The sequence below is a fragment of the Diplotaxodon limnothrissa genome, linkage group LG1 (assembly GCF_057381915.1).
Source record: "Diplotaxodon limnothrissa isolate DT_005_m linkage group LG1, D_limnothrissa_male_GT1.1, whole genome shotgun sequence".
NCBI lineage: Eukaryota > Metazoa > Chordata > Actinopteri > Cichliformes > Cichlidae > Diplotaxodon > Diplotaxodon limnothrissa.
Window position 1 is genome coordinate 17,371,801 of NC_140596.1, and position 24,438 is coordinate 17,396,238.

Consider the following 24,438-nt stretch of genomic DNA (forward strand, 5'->3'; position numbering starts at 1 on the left):
AATGCAGCATTGATCTGTTGCTGTATTCTGTGCCTGTAAAACATAAACTGGTTTTGGATGAATTGGTACCCGTTGCGGAGTAGCTATGAGGCATCAGGTCACTGCTTCTGATCATTTGTACTTACCGGATGCTTTATCATTTGACTTTGAGTTTTTTGTCTATTCCTCCATTCATTTATTCCCCGTGCACACTTATTCCTGCTCAGTTTTATGAAGTGGGTCTGTAACATGATGTAGACAGTTTTGTTGTACCTGTCTTTTTTTTTTTTTTTTTTTTTTTTCTGGAATTCTTGCACGTGGCAGTGAAGAGTCACGAGGCTTCACTATCTCAACTTGTGCGTCATATCCTCAGAATGAAAAACAGATTCAGTTTCATAGAAAGGCGGTGAGCTTGAGTTAGGTTGATTAGGATGGAGCCCGGCAACCATGGCAACATCCACTTATCCCCCAAAACTAAATGAAGGAGTCTTGCAGTTTTCCGTTTTTCTGTCTTTCTTTGTACTCTTTATTTCCGTTTGGCATTTTACGTGTCGTATTACTATTGTGCATTCAGAAGAGCAGAAGGAAAATGCACTCATTTTCTATGTGTATCAACAAGAACATTAATCTTTATATTTTGAAATAAATAAATGAGTCACCCGCTTTAATTCACATGATTACTTATCAGACCTCTAATGCATTCTTTAAGTCCATGATTTTGTTGATGGCTCAGGGCTCTGAAAACAATTAATGTGGTCAGCAACCATTCTACGCCCTCATGTTGACATTTTGTATATTTCTGACAAAAATGCTGCACTAATGCTTATAAAGCCATAATACTGGATTGTTTTGAATACGTGGGGGCATTGTGTGGGGCTTAGTACGCTGGCTTTGACTTTTAGAAATAGGGAAGGATTGTGCATAAAGGAAGGTTATTGACATCAGAATAATTGTGTGAATCTTAATTTTTCTGAGCAGGTAGGGTGTCACAGATGAAGATGGAGCTGTTGTTCGATTTGATTTGGCATTTCGTTGTGAAAAGAACTTTGGTTTTTTGTTACACAGTGGTGCCTAACTGGAAGACATACTTAGTGATGTCTTGCATTTGTTTTAATGAGACTTATCAACCCTATGCTACATTGTTTCCCCACACAGACATTTCTTGCTGGCTGCTGAAGTATGTTAATCAGTGATCCATTTTAGCATTATTTTATTTATTTCCTTCCGAGAGAATATTAGCATCTTATTTTGAAAGCTCAGTTATTGCTAAGCAGCTAGTCCCCCGGCCTTCTCATGCCTCCTTCCTGCTGGGCGTGTGTGATGCTTTTTCTCAATGTTATTCAGCTGCCTCTTCAGTGAGTCTTTTTTTTTTTCTGCAGAAAGACTAGCTGATATTGCCCCGCCTTAGACTGCAGCTTTTTATAGTACTACTTTTCTGCTCTGAAGAGCTGCTCTAAGCTGGAGGACCACTTCAGCCAAAACCTGTGTCAGGTGAAGAAGCGGTTCATTTTTCTCTATGCCTTCGTCTCTGAGAAAGCACAGGGGACAGTTGACAGTTGTAGGCTAAAATACAGTCTGTCTGTGGGACAAGAGACTCACTGAAAAGGCAGCTGAACGTGTGGGTAATTTGTCACAGTGGTTGGACATTTATCGTATAACATGATACTTCCATGCATATCTGAATGAGAGGATGTGTTGATATGTGGCTTCTCACTCTTTTTTTTTTTTTTTTTTTTTTTTTTTTTTTTTTTTTTTAATATAAATAGGACAGGCCTGTAAGGCGGAAATGGTTCGCATACCTTCTACCTAGGTTTTCTGGTACTATGTTGGCTACTCAAGCAGCTGTTGCATTTGTTTTTAATAGGTGACGGTTGGTTTCCTGTTTCTCTCCATGTGTCCCACACCCTTTAGTCTGATATGACTTCACAGAGTTGCTGACTGCTTGTATCCTGGATCCCTTTAATATGTACATTGAAAGTACAGGATCATCTTGGTTCATATGTCCAGTTTGCAAAATGGCAGACCCAAGATATTTCTTGAGCAGATTTCTTTGAAATTAAGCTGTGTGTGTGCGCCTCTGCGCGCGTGTGTACGACAGTTCAATGCAATGGATTATTTTACTGTTATGTATATGCTTAATGGAAATTAAATAACTCTCTACTTCTCGGGTTTCTCACCAATGTAATCTTGGGGCCAAGTTATTCTGAGCAATGCCATTATCTGTAGTTATTTGCATCCACCCATCCATCCATCCATCCATCCATCTTCTTCCGCTTATCTGGGACCAGGTCGCGGGGGCAGCAGCCTAAGCAGAGAAGCCCAGACCTCCCTCTCCCCCTCCCCAGCCACTTTCTCTAGCTTATCCGGGGAACACAAAGGTATTCCCAGGCTAGCCGAGAGATATAATCTCTCCAGCACATCCTTGGACTCTGCTTCCTCTTCAGAAGACGTGTCAGTGAGATTAAGGAGGTCCTTGAAGGATTCCTTCCGCCGCCCGACAATTTTCTCAGTCGAAGTCAGCAGCGCTCCACCAGCACTATACACAGTGCAGGTAGAGCACCACTTTCCCCTGAGACGCCTGACAGCCAGAATCTCTTGAAGGCAGTCCAAAAGTCTTTTTCCATTGGCCTCTCCAAACTCCTCCCACACCCGAGTTTTTGCTTCAGCCACTGCCCGAGCCGCATTCCGCTTGGCCTGTCGGTACCTGTCAGCAGCCTCCGAAGTCCCACAGGCTAACCAAGCCCGATAGGACTCCTTCTTCAGCCTGGTGGCTCCCGTTACCTCTGGTGTCCACCATTTAGTTCGGAGTTTACCACCACGACAGGCACCAACCACCTTGCAGCCGCAGCTCAATGCAGCAGCTTCGGCAATGGAGATGCTGAACATGGTCCATTCGGACTCAATGTCCTCAGTCTCCCTCGGAATGCTGTTGAAGCTCTGCCGGAGGTGTGCGTTGAAGATCTCACGGACTGGGGCCTCTGCTAGGCTTTCCCAGCACACCCTCACTGTGCATTTAGGTGCATTGGGTCTGTCCAGCGTCCTCCCCCGCCACCTGATCCAACTCACCACCAGGTGGTGATCAGTTGACAGCTCAGCCCCTCTCTTTACCCGAGTGTCCAGAACATATGATCGCAAGTCTGGTGATACGATTACAAAATTGATCATCGACCTGCGGGCTAGAGGGTCCTGGTGCCACGTGCACTGGACACTCTTATGTTCGAACAAGGTGTTTGTGGCCAAACACCTTGTTCGTTATTTTGTTATTGCACAGAAGTCCAATAACAAAACACCGCTTGGGTTCAGATCAGGGAGGCCGTTCCTCCCAATCACGCCCCTCCAGGTCTTGCTGTCGTTACCCACGTGAGCATTGAAGTCTCTCAGTAGGACAACAGAGTCTCCAGGTGGAGCACCTTCCAGCATCCCACCCAGGGACTCTTAAGAAGGCTGGGTACTCTGAACTGCTACTCGGCGCATAAGTGCAGATGATAGTCAGGACCCGTTCCCCGACCCTAAGGCGCAGGGAACAAACCCTCTAATCCACCGGGAAGAACCCCAACGTACAGACAGCAAGCCGAGGGGATATTAGAATAGTCACCCCAGCCCGCTGCTTCTCACCAGGGGCAACTCCAGACTGAGACAGAGTCCAGCCCCTCTCCAGGAGACTGGTTCCAGATTCCAAGCCATGCGTAGAGGTGAGCCCGACTACATTTAGCGGTACCTCTCAAACTCGCACACTAACTCAGGCTCCTTCCCCACCAGAGAGATGACATTCCATGTCCCAATTGCCAATCTTGGTAGCCGGGGATCAGTCCGCCGGGGCCTCCGCTCCTGGCTGCCGCCCGGCACACAAGGCACCCGACCCCTATGGCACCTCCTGCGGGTGGTGGCCCTGCAGGAGGATGGGTCCATGTCCCGTTTTCGTGCTGTGCCCAGCCGGGCCCCATGGACTAAGGCCCGGCCACCAGACGCTCGCCCTAGGGCACCCTCCCCGGGCCTGGCTCCAGGTCGGGGCCCGGTAACCCTATCCCGGGCAGGGTGAACTGTTCCCTCGATGTTTTCCTCATAAGGGTCTTCTGAATCGCTCTTTGTCTGGTCCCTCACCCAGGACCAATTTGCCATGGGAGACCCTACCAGGGGCCAAAAGCCCCCGGACAACATAGCCCCTGGGATCCCTGGAACACACAAACCCCTCCACCACGATAAGGTAGCGATTCAAGGAGAGATAGAAAATAGAAAATGCATCCATAAGCATCTGGTACGATATCGAAATCTGTATACTGATACAATTTCCAAAAAGTTGAAGAAATTATGTTGAGTTTTCTGTTAGCCCTTTGGATTAAAAAATTGTGTATATATTTTTTTTAAACTAAGTTCTTGCGCATACTATTCATAATTTTAGACGTGGCATAAAAAGAGCATTATTTCTTTCTGCAATGAACTGAATGGCACTCTTAAGACATTATTCCGAAAAGCAGCTTTGTGAAGCCTCTGTTTAATATGGTACTGTTGGTGTGCGAGATACTGCTAGTATCTTATTGATTTTAATGAGCTTGGAGGTCACTCCTGCACATTAAGGTTTGTGAGCTCTGAATACATGATCCTGTCAGTGCTCTGTCATGTTGCTAAGGTTTGTGGTGTGTTCTGAATACTAAGTTAATGACTGTCAGCATATTTTACACATATTCATCCTGACAGACTTGTGTCACCATGAGCCTTTCCCTTGAAGTGGCATTGCAGTGCTTTTATGGAGACGTAACACTGAGCAAGCATGTGGGGTTAAATAAACTAGTGACTACGGCTCTTATTTTCTCTCAGACTTGAGCGTCAAAGCCTGTCAAAGCTCTGATCCCAGCCTGGCTGACCTGCTAACCCACTGGCATGGCCTGCTGACGCACTCCAGCTCCAGAACACACACAGTACTGGCTTACAATTCTCTTGGCACTGTTACACACGTAAAGCACAATCCTATTTGACTGGCTATCATCAGGAATTCAGTGCCACTGTTTGCTCAGTACTTCACCTCTGGTTTATACAACTAACATTTTCAGCAAACATTGTTTTTTCTAATGAAGGGAAGATTTTAAGGTGTTATTGATGCATGGATTATGTCTGCACATTTTTAATTTGTTAATAGCTAAGCTCATAACTCTTGCTTTTAAATGGCTGTAACAGCAAAGGCCCTGCAAAATGCAAATTTGGTATTTTTCTGAAGATTTGTAGTTTACAATTTTAAAAAAAATAAATAAGTGAAGTGGTTGGATTTATTTGTATATGCTCTTTTTATATTAAAAAAGGCACAATAGAACATTTATTTTTAGTACAGTCATGTATGAATTTTAAAAGCATTTTGAAGGTACTTAAGTATTTTTTTGTTTTTTCTCTGCTCCACAGGGCTCCAGAGATTATTTTGGGATTGCCGTTTTGTGAAGCCATAGACATGTGGTCCCTAGGCTGCGTGATAGCGGAGCTTTTTCTGGGCTGGCCTCTTTACCCCGGGGCCCTGGAGTACGACCAGGTAAACAGCCAACCTTCTCACCGTGTACTCTTGCCTCATTTCTTTTTCTGGGGATTTTCTGCCTCTTCATCTCTGCTGTGTACCTGCCCACTATCCCTTCTTTTCAGTTTTTTAAGTAACTTATTAAGCATGTCCAACTTCTACTTTTACTTTCTGTGACTCAGTTTCTCCTCTTCATCAAAACACAGAAGCTTTTAAAATAAAACTTAGGAGGTTTATGGAAACAAAAGCTCTTGTGCATAGTTATGCTCTGAAATAAATATTGCGATGGATTGTTTGAGCAAAGAAAGCGACCAGGAGTGTAAAATTACAGTTTAAAAAAGAAGAAGAAGAGAAAAAAAGAGGTGCTTGATGTTCTGGTTTCTTTGTGATGTACTGACCCTGAGGACTGTATTTGTGGCACTGAGCATTAGGGTATATTTTTGTGATTGATGGTATGTCTATTAAAAGCTGTTGGATGCCTGCCCCTCCCAGTGGAGCCCTGACGGTGTCTTCCCAGGGCTAGACTGATCTGGGCTTATGCTGAGCGGCTTTCCCTCCCTGCCTCGGAGCCCCATCTACTCAAAGCCTGCCAGCAGAGCCTCAGTCGGATCCCTTCTGTCCAATGCAGCACTTTACATTACTCCCCTCAGCCGCGTGCTGCACACTGTAATCATACCAAGGTATTTTTATGCCCTGGTATCATTTTTCACTCTCTGTAGGGCTGAGACAGGAGAGAGAACTCAACTCCTCTGAAAGAGATTTGACTCGAACACAGCAGGACAGGCCTAAATATGATTAATTTGTTTTTGTACAAGCCAGACAGAATGTCACAAGTGCTTTAGAGGTATCTGGAGAGAACCACCTCAAGTTAGGATTAAATTTTATGTATTTGAATCTAAACACAATGCGAACACTGGCGATTGTGGCAGTGGTTTCATGTAGAGAAGAGTTCATTCTTTTTTTCTTTTCTTTTTTTTTTTTTTATTCTCACAAAATGGTTGAAATACTTTTTACTGATACTTTTTTTTAAAAAGAACTTTGTGACTGAACTGTCCTGTGATACCAAACCCACATGTCTGAAAGACTGCCCACTGGTATAAAGGGTTCCCTGTGTGCTTATTGAATTTCCCCAAGAATGGGAAAACAACCAGTACAATTAACCTTCTTTGAATTTAATCATCAGTCAGACTACTTTTTTCCCCAAAGAGAACCACAGCTCTGTCAGTAAAAGAAAAAACACATACAAAACTACTTTCTTTCCATTTCAGCCTTACAGTCCTTTAGCAGAGCCTACCTACCATCACTTATATTGAAACATGCTGAAATACAAAATCGTAAACATTCCAAATTTATACATATTAAAGAAGATGTCTTTCAATCTAAATGTTCTGCTAGGGTACATTGGCAATCGTGTTAGTTTCTTTATATGAAAGCATTTGAGAAGTTTAAGTTATGAGTAATCATTAACTGGCAATTCCATTGCAAACCTTAGCAAAGCAGTGGTTTGTTGGTTTGAGGTATTTTCCAAGAGTCATAGGTTGATTTGCCAGGAAGTGGCTGACCCTCTGCCACCCTTTCTTCTCCCTTTTTCTTCTCGTCTTTCTACATGGGGTCTTATTCCATCCTACACAGCATATTGTATTTATAACTCTAGCTCCTCCTGCTTCCTTGCTTTCCTTTTACTTACTCAACCCCACTTTTACCTCATCTCCTAGTCACGTTATATTCTACTTCTACACGTGGCCTCTTTTCTGTTTTTAATGCACTTACTTAGTGTTGCCTTATTAGTGGCTACGATTAGCTAAGATGCTGTGGTCTCCACTATACCACCCGTTATCTCTTTGGCCTTTTTTATATCCTTTCCGTAGTTCTTTTTGTTTCTTCCTTGCTAAGCCGTGCAAGTGAGAACAGTGGCAGTCAGCATGTGGAATTGCAGATGGCAAAGTAAAAGGAGTCCTTGCTATCATTTCACCAATATTTTCCTTTGGTACTCAACCTTGTATAAGACTAAGAGGTTGTATGCATGGTCACCAATAAAGAATGTTGGGTTATTAGGGGTTAAAGTGTCAAAAGTGAAGGAGCGAGTGTAGGCTATGAGATAGATAGAGATAGATATATAGATAGAGATAGATAGATAGATTTTTTTTATTTTTTTTTATTTTATAAATTGTACTTTGAAAAGCATTATTTACAGTCTGCTCTGTTATCAGGACTGTCATAAAATAAAAGCTGCTGTGCTTCCTGTTTGCCCTGCAGCAGGCCCAGGCTCGCTTGATAGTTGTTTTGCAAAGCTGTAGCTTTGCGCCAGTGATCTCACTGGTTTAAGCTCTTACCAAAGGCACGCCTTCAAGGAAAAATAAGGGTTTTCCCATCACAAAAATTTTCCCACCCACGCACATTGTTTTTTTTTTTTTTTTTGGGGTTTTCTGTTTTGTTTTTTTGGCTGTTGCTGTTGACATGACTAAAGCTTAGCTGCAGTATTTCATGAAAAGAGGGGAATTAAGGCTAGGGGTACTTTTGGGATAAAGTTTATTAGAATTGGCAGTTCCAGTAATCTTTGATTATTTTATCAATACCTCTTGATGTACTTTAATCAGCCTTTATTGGGGATATGGGATTTGATATGAAAGGAAGAACATTTCCAAAAGCAAAAGTGAAATGGACTGTGATGCAGTGTGCTGTGTAATAGTTGAATGTAAGGGGATCTCCACCATCCCATCAAAGTCACTTAACAAACAAGATTGCGCTCATCATGCATCCCATCAGAGTGGGAGCGAATGCAGTGCTTTATAACCTCACATATGGCCAACTGATATGAATGAACTGTCCCACCCACACATAGACACATTGCAGAATTTGCACCTCAATAACACTCTGATGCAAGTTAGCTAACGCTTAAGCATCGCGGTGGCCAAAGAGACCAAGAAGAACGTTAACGGAGTAAATGATTCCAACAAAAACACGTTAGTTAAAAAAACAAACAAACCTGCATATGTTGAAATGACGACGCAACATTGGCATCCCAGTATACAATTGGGGACATGCATGATTCTCTGCCTTACAGTTATCTTGATTTCAGTGTTATAGGATTATGTTCGTCTATTAGTGCTACATATGAATGTGTGTGTGTACAGTTCCCTTAATCTTTGTCATTCCTACAGTGTGGCTCTTTGCTCTCTCTGCGTCTTAGCTTTGCTGAATCTGTAATGATTGTTGTTCATTACACTTGGGTGTGATTGACGTCAGCCAGGCTTCTCACTGCTGTCCTCTCATAAACCTGTGTATGACATTCTTGTCTCACAGCGTGTGACTGACAGGCGCCGTTGCCCAGGAATGTATTTGACTTTGATACCATAGGAACCTTGTTTTCATACGTTTTCATGAACAGACAGTGACATCTTTCAGACATCACAAACTAGACTCGATATAAGGTCTTATTTGGGTTTAGACCTTTCAAGAACATGCCACATTCAAGGTCTTTTCAGCAGTTACCACTGTGCGCACATCCACACAAAGTAACTCTGAGGGACCTGTTAGTGTGATGTCACTGCCAATGACCTTGTAAATTTCCATTTGTACACAACAGTGCTGCAGTGATGTTAGTTTTATGAGAGAGTGATAATGATGGTGAAAACAGCCTTCCTTTCTGAAGTGACTATTACAGTACTTTATTTTCTTCATGGAATCTTTTCTCCTCCCTTTCTCTTCTCACATTCAACAGATTCGCTACATTTCTCAGACGCAGGGTTTGCCAGGAGAACATTTATTAAATTCGGGGACAAAGACAGCTCGGTTCTTTTGCAAGGAGTCTGACTCGCCTTATGCAGCATGGAGACTAAAGGTGAGGAGTGTTTATATACAAGTCACAGAAATGTATAGAATTTGAATTCCTTATTTAAAATACCTAGTTTCTAACCTTTTTGGGAAAAGCTTAAAGGTAAAGATGAATTGGAAATACATTCTTCCTGTCGGTAAACAGTAGTTGCTGTTCCTAGTATAGACATGGCGGTGTCTTTCCTGCAGTAAACTGAAACTTGTACACATAATTAAGATCATTGTCTTATCTCAAGTACAATGGAGATATTGTATTTACACTCCACTAATCTCAGTATCAGATTAGGGCTTTTCTTTGGACTTTTCTGATGAAACAGTTTACTGGCAGAGCCAGTATATATTGGTAGCTGTAAATGACCCAGCCTACAGCTAAAGCTGTGAATACAAAGGATTCAGTTCATAGTAACAAAATATTCAAATCCCAAGTAGCAAGTGCTCTACTTCGTTCATATGGTACATAACCACTAAATATTTTCTTGTCTACAGTCAACAGATGAGCATGAGGTGGAGACGGGAATGAAGTCAAAGGAAGCAAGGAAGTACATCTTCAGCTGTTTGGATGACATAGCGCATGTATGTTCAAAAACTTGGACCACAATGTACTTATCGGGACTTCAGAGGAAGTACAACATCAAAGGTTTAGACGTTGTAGGCTACTAGGTCTTTACCAGAGGAAGTACACCTACACATGTATGAGGAGAAGACAGCACACATGTTATTACTGTGAAAGAAAAAAAAGTTGCTCTTGAATTGCCTTCCCCCTTCAGTTGAATGGTAAACTTAAATTCAGAAGAAAAAAGGTTAAAGTTTCAGTCACACAAAACAAACCACAGGTGGAAATTCCCACAGTGACTGTCGATGCCTGTTCACGTCTGTACTTTTGATTTAAACGTCACTAGAGATTCTTGTGAATTATGTTCGTTTGCTTTTCTGGAAAATGCGTGTTCCAATAAAAGTGCTTTAATTAATTTTAAGCAGATTATATTATAGATTCATAATTTACTTTTTTTTTAAAATATGATTATTTTATCTGCTACTTGTCAGCTATTTTGACAAGTCAGCCTAAATAAATGTCTGTATTCCAGGTGAACTTGATGATGAACTTGGAAGGTAGTGACTTGTTGGCAGAGAAGGCAGATCGCCGGGAGTTTGTGAGCTTGTTGAAGAAGATGCTGTTGATTGATGCAGAAGAGAGGATTGCCCCCGCAGAAGCTCTCAGCCATCCATTTGTGACGATGCAGCACCTGCTTGATTTTCCACATAGCAACCAGTGAGTTACCTTTGCTTCATATTGTGGAACTGGTGCAATTTTGACCTTCCTATATACCGGTAACTTGTACTCCCCATGTCTCTGTCTTCAGTGTGAAGTCATGTTTCCACATCATGGATGTTTGCTGGACTCGTCCCAGTGCATATGAGGCCGCAAACCGAAACAAAGGGCCTTTCATCAGGCCTGTAACTACAACCGCTGCTGCCTCAGCCAATCACCCTTTCAGCAAGATGACTGCTGTCCATCCTCAAGTAAGTTGGTTTTGATTCTTTTTACACAAAGTAATTATTGCATCCAGAAATTAAAATATTCAAAAACAAAGTTTTGTTTCCTGAATGATGGAATGATCCCACATGATGTGAATTAATAATAATAATATGCTTTGTTTTTGTGCTTCTGTGAAGAGTAATTGTACAGACCTTGCTTTTATTGCTTTTTTGTGTACTGACTTGTCCGTCTTATTGCGTCCTCGCACTGCTGTCATGGCAACAAAAACACGTCATGTTTCTGAGGTCATGGCAACAGTGCAAATCAGTGTTGTTGCTGAGGAGAAAAGAGCAACTGACCCTTTTTTGGGTTTTGGATCTTTATAATGCAAAACAACTCAGTTTATTTAACATGTACTCACAATGAACATGACTAATAGTGACATGCATGCATACATACATACATTACCTGAATAACAATGTAATGGTGACATAGTTAACCATTAGTACACGGGAAGATCACATTATGTCTCCCTCATTCCAAATCAGAACTAAAAACGGATAAGAGTACCAGATGGCATTTATTGAACGATAAAACTGATGCACTGTCATTTCTGTTATGTTTATGGGCCGCTATAAAAGAAAGTCAATGTTTATCATTCAGGATGTGGTGGCTTTCTTAGCATTACCGATTTGAAAGGCTGCTTTGCGTTTACAGTCATGTGTGCGGGGGCTGGGATACATGTAGGAGCTGTAGCAGACTGTATAGACCTAGTTGTTGTTAGCCAATAAATGTGATTATACCCAGGCACGAGAGAAGCATTAGTAGGGAAGCAAAGGAACATGCTCGACTGTTTACCCCTAAGGCCAGTCAATTCTTGAGCATGTTCATAGCAAAAGGTGTCTTAGAACAGAGAATATCAACAGCGTAAGAGCATAACCACAATTCTTTAAGCTTAGTGACTTTCATTTCTTCAAGGACTGCATTAGTACAAAAGTGGACCTTGAACCTGCTTTGATTCAGCAATTTATGAAATTATGTGTGATATGGGTTTCAGGTGGGCCTACACCTTGTGAACCATTATCTGTAGACTTATATACTACTGTTAAGCCAAAGGTTAACTGACTACCCAATAATTTCTCTATTTAATATGTTTCTGATCTCGCTCACCTGGGGGGAAAAATGCTGCTGGCATGTTGCCATCTGCTGGCTCTTCAGTGCTACTGATCGTAATTACAATAAATCTGAAAAATGCCATTATCCCCTTTTTATTATTGTTTTTTTTCCCTTTAGGGGTTAGCTCCATCAGCAGCCTCAGTAATGCACCCTGGCATACCACTGCAGACAGGAAGTGGTCAATTTGGATGCAATGAATCATTTCAGCAGGCTCTCATTTTATGTCCCCCAACCATTCAAGGTAGGACATGTAAAACTTTAATTTATTTGTCATGCTTTCAGTCATTCTTATATTTATTTGTCACTCTCCTTTTTGTGAATAGACTTAACAAAGACATTTTCTATTACCTCCCACAGCAGGAATCCCCCACAACACAGCTAAACCAGCAGGTTACTCTGTTCGCATGGAGGCCTCTGTGCCACTAGTCACACAAGCACCCTCAATCCAGCCCATACAAATCAGACCTGGAGTCATCACACAGGTAAGGAGGCACTTAAAATGACAGAATATGTACTGATATGAAATGTTAGCTTGAGGTGATTAGTGTGCTTAGATCAATGAAATGTTTTTCATTTAATATATATTAATCATTTTTGGGAGTCATTTAAAAGGGGAGAAATAACCACGTGCGAAAGAAGTTCAGAGTTGACCTTTAATGTACAATCTGATGAAAGTAAAGTCTGCAGTGATGCAACTTTGCTTCTTTGCACTCCAACAGTCTTGGTCAGCTCGTGCACAGCAAATCTTGGTGCCCACTTGGCAGCAGGTGACATCGGTGCCCCCACCACCAACCACTATGGCGTCGGACACAGTGGCAGGCTCACAGAGATTGGGTGACTGGGGGTAAGACATGCATCTATTTCAGGAGGTTACACTACACCGTCTTCCTGATGTGTCATCCATATCATTTCGCGTCTGTATTTATAGTTCCATCGCATATTGTAAAAATTATTGATGCTTAATTATCTTTAGTTTCCGTGTGGTAGGAATGGACATGCTGTTCTCGTGCTTGCTCCACTGAATGTTAACGACCTATGAGTCATAAGCTGCATTTGTGCTGCAGGAAGTTTCCTCGGGGACCACAAACCTTTGTCAAAACTCTGTTATTCCACCACAGGAATTACAGTTTAGAATAAGTTCTGGGGAAGTCTGTGTGTGTGCGCGCGCGTGTGTGTGTTTTTGTGTGTGTGTCTTGCAGCACCAAACATTTATTTGAACCACACTGCCTTGGTCATTGCACATTCAGTCTTCATAATAGCTGATAAAACGTGTTTCAACTTAAACATTTTTGCCTCTTTGAGTCCCCACCCAAAGTGGTGGATAGAATTGGTCTAATCTTTGTCATGGCAGTCCAGATATCCAACAGTCCAAAGCAAGCTTTTAGTTCCTTGAAAAAAATCACTAAAACTTCTTGAGTACTTTTGGTAGAGATGTAGCTATGCCTACCAATTTTATTGAAAGCTGTGCACAATTTGAGATCTTTGCTTTATTTGCAGGAAAGTGCGTCCCCATGGTAACCATTACAGCTCCATGATTGCACACCCTCAGCCATTCTTAACCAACCAAATGACCATGTCCACCCACCAGCCAATCAACATAGGCATTGCACATGTGGTGTGGCCACAGCCAGCTGCCAACAAGAGAGCCAAGCCGTCTGTGAACAGGTATGATTCATGTTTTTTTTGTTTTGTTTTGTTTTTTTCCCCCCCCTTAGGAAGAAAAATAAGGACAAAAACATGAATCTGACAAAGCCTCCTCTGTTCTTTTCTAGGTGCAACATCTCCCAAAACACTAACATCCAAAATTTAGCATGTCAGTCCCCAAAGATGGCCGATACAGCAAAGAATGTGGACGAGGTAGAGGAAGCCAGATGTCCAGAGGAAGGCCACGCTATTGGAGAGGAGCAAAGAACAGAGCAGGTGGAGGAGGAGGATGAGAACTGCTGCAAAGTGGAGCCAGACTGCGAGGAGCTTTCAGTTTCACAGGAGCAGAGACAGGCTATGGTGATCTCTGACCTCGCTAGCCCAACTGTTAGCGTCATCAGTATCAGCAGCGATGAGGAGGAGGGCGCGCAAAGACATTCAATTGGAGAGTGAGTATTGACTACCATGCTCCTCTTCCTAACATCTCTTTAAAGCATTCAAATTGAGTGTCTGATTTGATACATCTCTCTGCACACAGATGTAAGGGGAGTGCAGATTGTGAAGCGTGTCAGAGCACCGTCAGTATGGAGAGAGTCTGTTCTCTCAGCAGTCCAGACAGTACGCTCAGCACCAGTTCTTCTGCCTCATCTCAGTCCAGCACATCTCCCTGCAAACACCCCAACAGGTAAAGTAGGGATAGTAGCTTCAGACTGTCCTTGAACAGATGAGATACTGCCTGGTTTTAAAAGTCTCCATTGGACAGATTAGCCCAAATTTTAAAATAGTACATGACAACCAAAATAAGTGTGCAACATTGAGAGATATTATGTTCAGCTACTACGCCGTAAGTTGCCGCATACATTCTTATTGCAGCATGTCGGACGATGAACAGGAGAGTGGTTGTGACACCGTGGACAGCTCGCCTGCATCACATACCTCTGGCCATAGCAACAGTCCCTTCACAGAAAGGCGCTATATTGCTGACAGCAACCAGAACTGCGAGCCTTGCGTCGCATGTGTTGCCCCGGAGACCGAGCCCAGCAAACCAACAGTTCGTACTGTTGTGGTGCCTCCAATGCGGGTGCAGAACAACAACAATAATAACCCTGCAGTCAGTGAAACTCATGGCAACACAGGTAATGGTTTACATTTGCTGCCAGATTTATACACGTTCTTACTCTACTTAAAAGGGGGATGAGCAGTAGATTAACACACTGATCATTCTAAACTAAAATGATAGTTAATGATATGGTTAACATGACTATATTCCTTCATTGTGCTCAATTGCTAAGTGTCTGAAGTATACTTTAAATAATTGTTGAGTCAGACAACTTGCAAATCCATGACTAGGTCGCGCTAGCTCAAAGGTCTTGTCACCACTGCTGCCGTCTGCTCCACAGGTCACGTGGCCTTGGATTATGTCGTTTTAGTAGGCCACAGAAGTTCTCACAGGTGATTATGGGTTACATGCCCTGACATATCTGCTTTGATCGTTGGAGTGGATATCTGTTTGCTGTCAACACTTCTTACTCAAGGCTGAGAGACCCTCTGTTTCTGTGTGGATTTGCATTTCTTGAATCTGCATAAGGCATGTGCAATTGCCCCAAAGATACCAGTCAGTATTTCTTTATTGGTGCTAGACTGGACACATGCTATATGTAGACTTTATAACAGTTGTGGTAAGTGGGACCACGGGCAACAACTGTCATTTAAGATCTGCCTTTCTTTTTAAAAATAAGACCCTTTAAAGTGCAAGGTTTACTGTAAATCCTTAGAAAATCATACAGATTCATATTACCTTTATGTCTCCAACCTCCAAACTATTACAACTAAAGGCACACATAAAAGGGCACAGCTTCCTATTCTAAGGCTGCCATGTGTATTTTTAGCCAATGGTCTGACCCTCACTATAAGCTCTATGAACAAGCTTGGTTACAAACTACTCCCTGACCCCCAAAACATATCTATTTATGATCATCTAAATGAAAGAACAGATATAACTGTGTTTAATGGTTTGGAACTGATCAAGCACAGCTGAAATCACCAATAAGCCTTCAGAGCCTCCTGCCACAAATGTTGCCATTTCTCTGGATGTAGTTGGATCTCTGGCTCAATCTTGTTTGCCTGTTATTTACAATCTAATATTGTTAGTAGGACACTGTGTTGTTTGTGTTTATAAGTGTCATTTCAGTCTTTCCGTGTTCTCTTCTTTACCCCTTTTCACATGACCTGCTTCCTCAGGCTTAGAGTCTTCATGCCAGTCCAAAGGGCGCAGTTTTCCTGGGCGACAACATCATCACTCCACTCCCCTCCTCAACAGGCCTCAGAAAATTACCCCTGCATTCCAGCCCCAGCAACAGCAGCCTATTGGCTTTGGGCAGGTAAGCACATGCAGTCGCATACCGTGAACGTAAATAAAGACACTAGTACAAGTTAGAGATGGCACGATACCACTTTTTTATGTCCGATACCGATATCATAAATTTGGATATCTGCCGATACCGATATGAATCCGATATAGTGTGTTTTTTAATCAATAAAACAGTTTTTTAATATCTTGCTGCTTTTTGTATAAGTTCATACTCAAGTTTAAAAAAAACCCAAAACCACTAAAGCTATTCTGTTATACCTGTATGCAAAAAATACACTGCACCCAAAATATTTCATAGTTCAGCATTACTGATCAATCTAATAAACTTAAACCTACTCCATCCTCCCTATTCTGGTATTTTAAAGAGTAAGCAACCTAACTAATAGGGTTCTAAAACTCCCAGCAAAAAAAAAATTTTAAATGGGGAACCACCCACGCTCCACCTCATGATGCTTAATTGACGTAATCAACTTTCATTTGATGCAGTGTGAAAAAAAAATGCACAGAAATAAATTATTTTCCAAGAATAATTAAATAGATTCAACATCTTTCTTCAACAGAATTGCAGACTGCACAGATCGTACCTCCCTAAAGGAAAAAGTAGTATAGCTTACTAGGGTATATTAGACTTAATAGTTACTATATACTGTAATGGACTTCTATACATTTTACATCAGATTAAAACTTGGGTGTAAGATTCAGATAACTATTTATTAAAAGCTAGACATTTTAAATGAGAATAAGAAAGAAAAGTATGTCTTTGTGCCCCACTTTTCCCTGTTCGGCCCCCCTGGCTAAACTTTGCTAGATCCGCCCCTGCACAGTTACCAGCCGTCAGCTACGTAGAAAAGGATCCTGGTGTAGAATGTAAATAAATTCTAAAAACAGCTTATCAAGCTTAAACGTGCTGCTGTTGTTCAGCGGCTGGTTTCCTCTTTCTGGCACGAAGTGAGCAATAAACAAACAAGAGAGACGGACTCGCAACAGAAAAGCCGATCAGCTGATCAGTAATTATTTTCACGTTTGAAGTAGCAGCAGGAGAGGGAGGGAGAGAGAGGCAGTCACTCCATATATCGGTTGTTAAGCTTAACGCGGGAATGCTTTACAAACATTCAGAGATGAACTTAGACATTTGCTTTACTTCTCTCTGGGATAACTTCCTCGGAAGTCGCAAGTTTTGTGAGGTGCTTTTTTTTGATATTTAATGGATCGGATTACTTTTTTTTCTTTTTTCTCCGATATCTGATCCAGTAATTTACGTCAGTATTAGACCGATACCGATACGTAATATCGGATCGGTCCATCTCTAGTACAAGTAAACTTATTTTTGAAAAAAAATTCTATCTGCCTCATCAAGTAATATTGACTGTAAAATTATTTGCACAAATTTGAGATTTTGAGAACAACAATTTTGACATAAGAAACTTGTCCTGAAAGGGCAAAATATGTTTCTTCTTCAAAAGAAGTCTGAGCAAAAGCATAAAAAGCTTGGTTTTAGCTCCAGGCAGAAATAATCCTGGTGTGTCTTTATGAACGTAATTGGCTGTTGCTTGTAGAACGCCTCATCTTATAATTTTTGTCAGCGTCAAGTCTTTTTCTGGAATGTAAAGCAGCAATGGCAACTTGTAAAATAACATGATATTATTAAAGTAACAGAGGTACTTGTGACTACACTCACTACAGTTTAATGTGTGATAAAGAGCACAACATTTGAATTTCAAATATTTCCTTTTTGAGGTAGTGCAGCAGTCAAGTTCATACTGTAAGTGGAACTTCCCTGGGAGGAGCAACATCATAGCAGTGCTCCCAAATGGTGTCAGATGATTTAAGTTTCCAAATATTTTTAAAGATGAAGGTATTTTACTTTGATACTGTTCATTTACTCTTATGTGCATTGGTACACAAGCAGATGATGCCGCTGTTGGTGACTGATAACATGGAAGGTGTTTACATGCAAGCGCATGGAAACAGCAGCATCTAGTGGCTCGCAAAGACTCACTCGGTACCGATGAATCTGAGGTCGTTGAATGTGAAATGTTGTTGTTCTTCGCTCCTTCAGGTGCAACATTTCAGTTCCTGCCATCAGGAATGGAACGGGAACTTTTCCCACCGGAGACCACAGGCCTACATCCCTCCCACCATGCATGGGCACACTTTCACTCTCTCCCACAGCAGCCCAAACCACACTACGGGCCCCCACCCACACCTTGGTGGACATCCGCACTCCCAGCCCACCATACTGTCTTACCCTCCGTCTGGTTCTCTGGTCACAGCTGCACCTGTGGCCCACCTCCTGGCCTCTCCTGGGGCCACCCGCCCCGTCCTTCAGCCAACCTACAGCATCTCCCATCCGGCAGGCATTGTGCATCAAGTCGCAGTAGGCATCAACCCCCGGCTGCTACCCTCCCCCACCTTGCACCCCCAGGGCCAGTTCAAGCCCCTCTTTCCCCCGCACTCCTACATTGCCTCTCCCGCCTATGGCAGTTTCCCTCTCAGCCCTACCAAAATAAACCAGTACCCTTACATCTGAGCATGGCTGCTCAGGTACCCTTCATACCACCTGAGGGCTAAGTGAGCAGGGCGAAATATATCTTTAACCACAAACAACATGGTTTTTATTTCTGAAAAACCATGGCACAACCACAGAGAAAGCAAACTATTTTTTGAATCATGTAGACTTGAGTGTAATTGAACTTCAAGCTTTAAAAAACAAAAAACAAAACAAAAAAAAGAGTTCCAATGGTAGAGATGATTTGGCAAAAATTAAGAAGGAAGTAACGTATGAATGATTGAATGAAAGAATGAATGAATAGTTAAACTCACACTTAATGTGTTTTGCACATTTGATATATCTTTGCATTGGATCTTCTACGAATACTCCTCAAGACAGGTGAATAATTGGGGTGTTGTTGAATAGTTAGACTTTGCACCCCTGATCCCAGCTATTTTTCTATATTGCCTTCTTACGTGTGTGCAAGACACATTCATCTTTGTAAAGCCATCCCAGTCTCTAGCTCTAGATTGACAGATGCACATGTCGTCCACAGTGTACGTTGTACTGCGTTTGAAGTATTTGTACCTTTTCGGTGTCTTTTGGTGTTTAGCAATGTCAAGTCAATTAACCGAATTAAATAGGGTTATTCCTCACGCTGCATGTGGTCTTGCATGAGCAAAAATGTAAAATGTGTCACAAGACTCGCTGCATTGTATAACTGTCCCCAGCCATAGTGCCTTACATATTTGAGGTTGTTAATGTTACTACTTATATATGACTATATACATGAATATTAATGTACTGGACTGCAGCACTTGAAATTCCAATCAGTCGATGCATCCTATGTGTGAGTGTATATATATGCACATGTGTATATGTCCATGCATAGCCTGCATGGATGTGATGTATCGCGGATAGCGGTGCTTATATTTTCGAGTCTGTGTATATTTCAGCGTGTAGTGAGTTAATTTTTTTCCCCTCTGTTCTTTCAAGTAGAACAGCGTGCTTTGCTGTTGCAAATGCCTGCTGTTTCATTCAGTTCATTTTATTCTTTTATTTTTTTCATTCTCCAGTTCCCGAATGAACTAGTGTACAAAGTGCAAGTACTGAGTATTGCTTAATATTTGATAATCACTTTCTATTCAGTGAAACTCTTACTACTAACAGTATTTGTACTGTTTGAAACTGCAATACAATCTAAATAGTCGTTGATTATTCTTCATTTTTCGTCTTCGTATTTTCGTTTTTGAGTGTTTTCACTTTGTTTTTTGTTTTTATTTTTTTTAGATGTTTAGAAGTGTGGTGGGCATGGCTTTGATTAGGTAAAGAAAAAATGCAAATTAATTCACAGTATGGAATCTTCTAAGCCTGAGCAAACCATGCAGTATTTGATATACACACATATATGGACATATATTATAGAGCTAGACTATTTAGTACAGATGCTTGATAAGGTGTGAGTTAATTGTGTGCAATTCTCTCATTTATGCATGTGTGACAAAGTTAACTTTTTCACTTTACATTATACCATTTGTTAAAGGCTTACAGCTTATCGGTGTCAACTGCTTATTTTATACATTCCGTCAGGGAGGATATATATACATATATAAGACTGTAGCACCAGTCTATATATATGTAGATATGCTGCGTGTGTGCGTTTTTGTTTTTTCTTCTGTTTGTTTTACTAGTTACATGTGTGGGTTTTTTTGTCTTTTTCTTTTCAAATGAAGTTGCTTGTGCAGCACCAAAGACTGTAATTCATTTCTTGAGCAAGGTAGCTATTCTGTTTGCATAGACCTCAGTTGTACTGTAGTTGTAGAATGGGGTTAAATTAAAACAAAAAAAAGTTGTATTTAAAAAAAACAAAACAAACAAAAAAAACAGCTGAGGTTTTGTCTAGCTTATTGGGCAATTAATAAGTCGTATCATTTCTTTCTTGAATGTATCATAGATAAGCTGCTATATGATTGCCACTTCAATAGCTGTGAAATTAGGTGATTTCTCTCTGAGTTTAAACCTAGCGTTGCTATTTTTGTATAGGTCCCTAATTATCTGAAATAGAAGTGGTTTTGATTTTTGTGTTTTGCGTTCATATTTGAAGTGTCATTGTAACTACTGTATTGCTGATGATGAACATTAGTTGCATTTGTCGTTTCTCGGGGTGCGTGTTTTTTGCATCAGTATTTTATCCTTATTAACCTTTTGGGCTCGTCACTGCATATAAATGATGTATCGATGTAACTTAATTTTTGTATGTTTTCATATTGACGTTTTGTACACATCTGAAGCTATAGCTTGCAGGATTGAGTTAACTTTTTTATTGTGAGTAAACGGTGTGCTACCAGTACTCTCGTGGGTTATGAGGGCACTTCGAGATGCCGGGGGGGAAAACAAAAACATTGTGTTCCATTGGAAGACTTCTGTGTTGTTTCCACTAGTCACACACAAACGCACTTGCCACTAAGCACTTATAGAGGTAGGGAGGCTTGTTAGGGTTTGGGTGATTAGACTGTAAGAGAGAAATTTAGCCCAATTTTTCTGTTCTAAAATGACGTTTTCTGATTTGTTTTTATTGTTAAATTGGTTTGATCAAAGTATTTATTGCAGCCCTTTTATCTGTTCAATGTTATATCTGGCTAGGATATCAGTTTCACAGTTTGATATTCTAAACTGCCTTGAGTTCAGATCGCTCTCCCCTTTATGAGTGTCTAATATCAAAATGATGTTTTGTCGGTGCGAAACAGTTACCGTTGTGATATGTCCTTTCTTGAAATTGAGACAGTGTGAGCAGCACTGTTTATGTGCCTTGAGATTCAGAAAGTGAGAATTCATGCTGGTGATTTCTTCCCGATTTATTTGAGGAAGGAGTAGAATTCAGTAACAGTTCCCTACAGTGTAGAATGGACAAGTTTTTAACAGACATTTGACCAAGAGTTTAAAGAGGAAAGTAAGAAAAACAAGAAGCAGAGAATAAAAACAACTCAAAGTAGGACTTCATCACAGTGACTCTGATCAGCTTATACACATGAACAGCGTAGTGGTGGTTCTCCGCTTGTTTCACACAGTCGCCACGTAAAACCTCTCTGATTAACACACACATGCGTGCGCTTTGAATGACACTCACTCAATGGTCTTTGGATAGTCACTCTGGCTGAACAGCAGATGCAATACTTTACATTGTGCGGTCATTGCACCACCAAGTGTTCTTAGATAATCTCCATGCTTTACATTACCTTGCATGTACACCTTAGATGCTTCACTTTGTCTGCCTAGAAGCTGACTGCCTAGAGCAGCGCTCCTATCATGCAAGCTGAAGCTGAGTGGGAGTAACCAGAGCACGGCTGACAACACTGGCCTTTTAAAAATCAGAAGCTATGCTTTATATCCAGCAAGAGTATATCTGGGTGTTTTTGTTCTGGGTTCTGGACGAAAAGAGCTCTGTCGAGGAGGTTGTCATGTTCTCTGTCAGTCATGAGTGCAATACTCCACATTTCGCCACTGACATTGATATGGTTGTATGTTTTTTAATAGCTTTTGTCTGACTTGTATGCTTTACTGATCATACTCAAATATCCCTTTGGGAAAGAAAGCTTATGATGACAAGGCATGGACTTGGCAGATTAGTGCTTGAAATAGTTCCCCCAATAATAAGCATGTGAAATGTAATCTGTGTTTTGATTCCTTCAAAGGTATTCACCAGCAATGCGCCTGCATAAACTCTCCCGTACTTGTTTAGGAAAAGAATGGATGCAAGAGGAGAGAAATCTTAAAACTGTTTTTAATTTTCCACAAGATTGACACCTTGATTTCTTTTCTGTTTTTTTTTTTTTTTTTTTTTTTTGAAGATTCATCTAACATTTAACAGATAAAACAGTCATTTGTAAAATTACTTCTATTAATGTTATGACTTTGATATGGAAAAAAAAAATCCTCTGCTGCGGTATTATCCTTTAGAGATCTTAATTCAGGGTGTGTATTAGTCTAATTGTGCTACTGTGTAACTGTTTGATTTTAATATGAGATTTGTTTTACTCAAGCTCTTATTTTCAGTTTTCTGGTCACTTGTATCAATTTCAGAGTTAATTCACACTGCAAGTTATGGAATCATCTGTTTGGATTGCTCATCAATTAGACTTGATAATTAAATCTGAACTGTTACTGTTTTAATACCTGTAGATTTTTTTTGTTTTGTTTTGTGGCTTTTATTTCCTCCTGTTTTTGGTTCGTTTGCTTTTTTAATTTTGTGCTACACTAGTTTGCCATGTAGCAATTGCACTGTGCAATATTTACAGTATGAGGACTGGGAAAACTAACTCTATGGATGTGATGTCTCTTTACAGTTTGCGATAGTGTTTCCTCTCTAGTTCTCAGTGATTTAGGTGTGACCAAGCCTTCTCTACTTTGTCACATTAAGCGGGTTTTCCAGGTGACTCTTTTGGTGAGTGTCAAAATAAGACTTTATGGTGTATTATTGTTAAGATTCACTTTGAATTAAAAAAAAAAAATCTATTGATGCAGTTCTTTCTGATTTGGTCTGTTCATTCACATTAATGCACATTAATATAAATGATGGATTGGACTCATTTCTATTTGTTTTAGTGTGTGACAGGAAAAGTAGAGTTTGCAAGGTAGTATCTTGACATTTATTGTCAAAAACAAAAAGACTATCCTTTAGAATTGTTTCAGGAGAAAACTGCTCAATTATCAGACATGAGAACCTGGAATCAGACAAAAGATGAGTTTTCTGTCAGTTAATCTGTTGCATTTAATCTCCAAACATGAATATGTTCGGATGAAACTGAAATTTGAACCTGAACACAATAAACTGCACCTACTGAAGAAGATTTTTGTGCTGTGATTGAAAGCTCCAAATCACAACAGTTCCCTCAATGGGCTTTATATTGTGCAGAGAAACCCAACAATCAGATTTGCCCATATGAGTAAGTACTTTGGTGACACTGGGAAGGAAGGACTCCCTTTTCTGACAAGAAGATGCCTCCGGCAGAACCAGGGTCTGTGAGGGGAAGACACCTGCTGCGACCGGTTGGGGATGAGGGGAGGAAGACCGGACAAAAGACACTGTGAAAGGGTAAAAAAGATGAATAATGGCTTATGACACAGTGATAAAACGTTAATAAGAAAGCTCCCAGCAGCCTCGATCTACTGCAGCGTCACTAAAGGGGAGGATTCAGGGTCACCTGATCCAGTCCCAACTATATGCTTAAAATCTATATTTTTAATAATTTATTTATAATATAATGTATTATATTTAAAATAAAAAATCAACAGCTGACATCTGTAGAAACTCACAGGAGGTAAAAACGGGAGTGTATGCGTCAAAAGCAGAAAAACATCGACGGCAGAAAAGTGTCTCCCGAATTAAAACCTGGAGCTTGTTCCACACATTCTTAAATAAGAAATACGAGTGAGCACAATTCTGAAAAATGTCAAATGATTATGGTTGCTAAATTACCTCAACCGGAAAGACGTGTTAATGTTCAAATGATAAAATGTTCAAATTGGTAAAAAATCGTGTTCAGTGGGCTTTGGTGTTGACGACCTGCTGTGTTTTCTGGGTCTGGCCTGCCATCCTGTGGACATCAAGAGGTACAACAGCCATTATCCGCACAATTAGGTATTCACGCATTAATTACGGTAACCATTAAGAAAGACAATGTACGTGTTAATAGGCTAGTGTCACGTGATTATTGTCGTTTTTAATATCAACCCAACATGTAAGAGCGCAAAGAAGACCAACCATCATTTTTTTTAAGCAGCTCCACATAGAAATCTGATTCTTAACGAGTTACCGCCAGAAGAGGTCGTCCTGCCCTCTCGCTTCCATTCTCACTACAATTAACAGAGAGGTTAATTCGCCCAGTTTGGCCAGGAAGGTGGCACACTTCAAAATCATCCAGCCACAAGCAATCAGCGGTAGGCTGGCCTTTCTTTCATGACTGAATGTT

General features: G+C 40.9%; 1 protein-coding gene across 3 annotated transcripts in view; it reads left to right on the forward strand.

Annotated features, from left to right (window-relative positions):
- The window catches only part of hipk3b (homeodomain interacting protein kinase 3b), a 48,378-nt gene extending 25,072 nt beyond the window's left edge, over positions 1-23,306 (forward strand). The window contains exons 3-17 of one of the 3 annotated variants that reach the window (XM_085372306.1): positions 5,371-5,494; positions 9,198-9,317; positions 9,797-9,883; positions 10,396-10,580; positions 10,672-10,831; positions 12,081-12,204; positions 12,324-12,445; positions 12,683-12,807; positions 13,461-13,628; positions 13,736-14,056; positions 14,146-14,292; positions 14,481-14,743; positions 15,008-15,059; positions 15,855-15,988; positions 18,038-23,306. In XM_085372306.1, the coding sequence (XP_085228432.1) occupies positions 5,371-5,494; positions 9,198-9,317; positions 9,797-9,883; positions 10,396-10,580; positions 10,672-10,831; positions 12,081-12,204; positions 12,324-12,445; positions 12,683-12,807; positions 13,461-13,628; positions 13,736-14,056; positions 14,146-14,292; positions 14,481-14,743; positions 15,008-15,059; positions 15,855-15,988; positions 18,038-18,549 (2,644 nt within the window). In that variant the 3' untranslated portion in view covers positions 18,550-23,306. Of the gene's footprint in view, positions 1-5,370; positions 5,495-9,197; positions 9,318-9,796; positions 9,884-10,395; positions 10,581-10,671; positions 10,832-12,080; positions 12,205-12,320; positions 12,446-12,682; positions 12,808-13,460; positions 13,629-13,735; positions 14,057-14,145; positions 14,293-14,480; positions 14,744-15,007; positions 15,060-15,848; positions 15,989-18,037 lie in introns of all 3 variants that reach the window. The other 2 variants (XM_085372148.1, XM_085372227.1) reach the window with 2 other exon arrangements.
- The last annotated feature ends 1,132 nt before the right edge of the window (positions 23,307-24,438 follow it).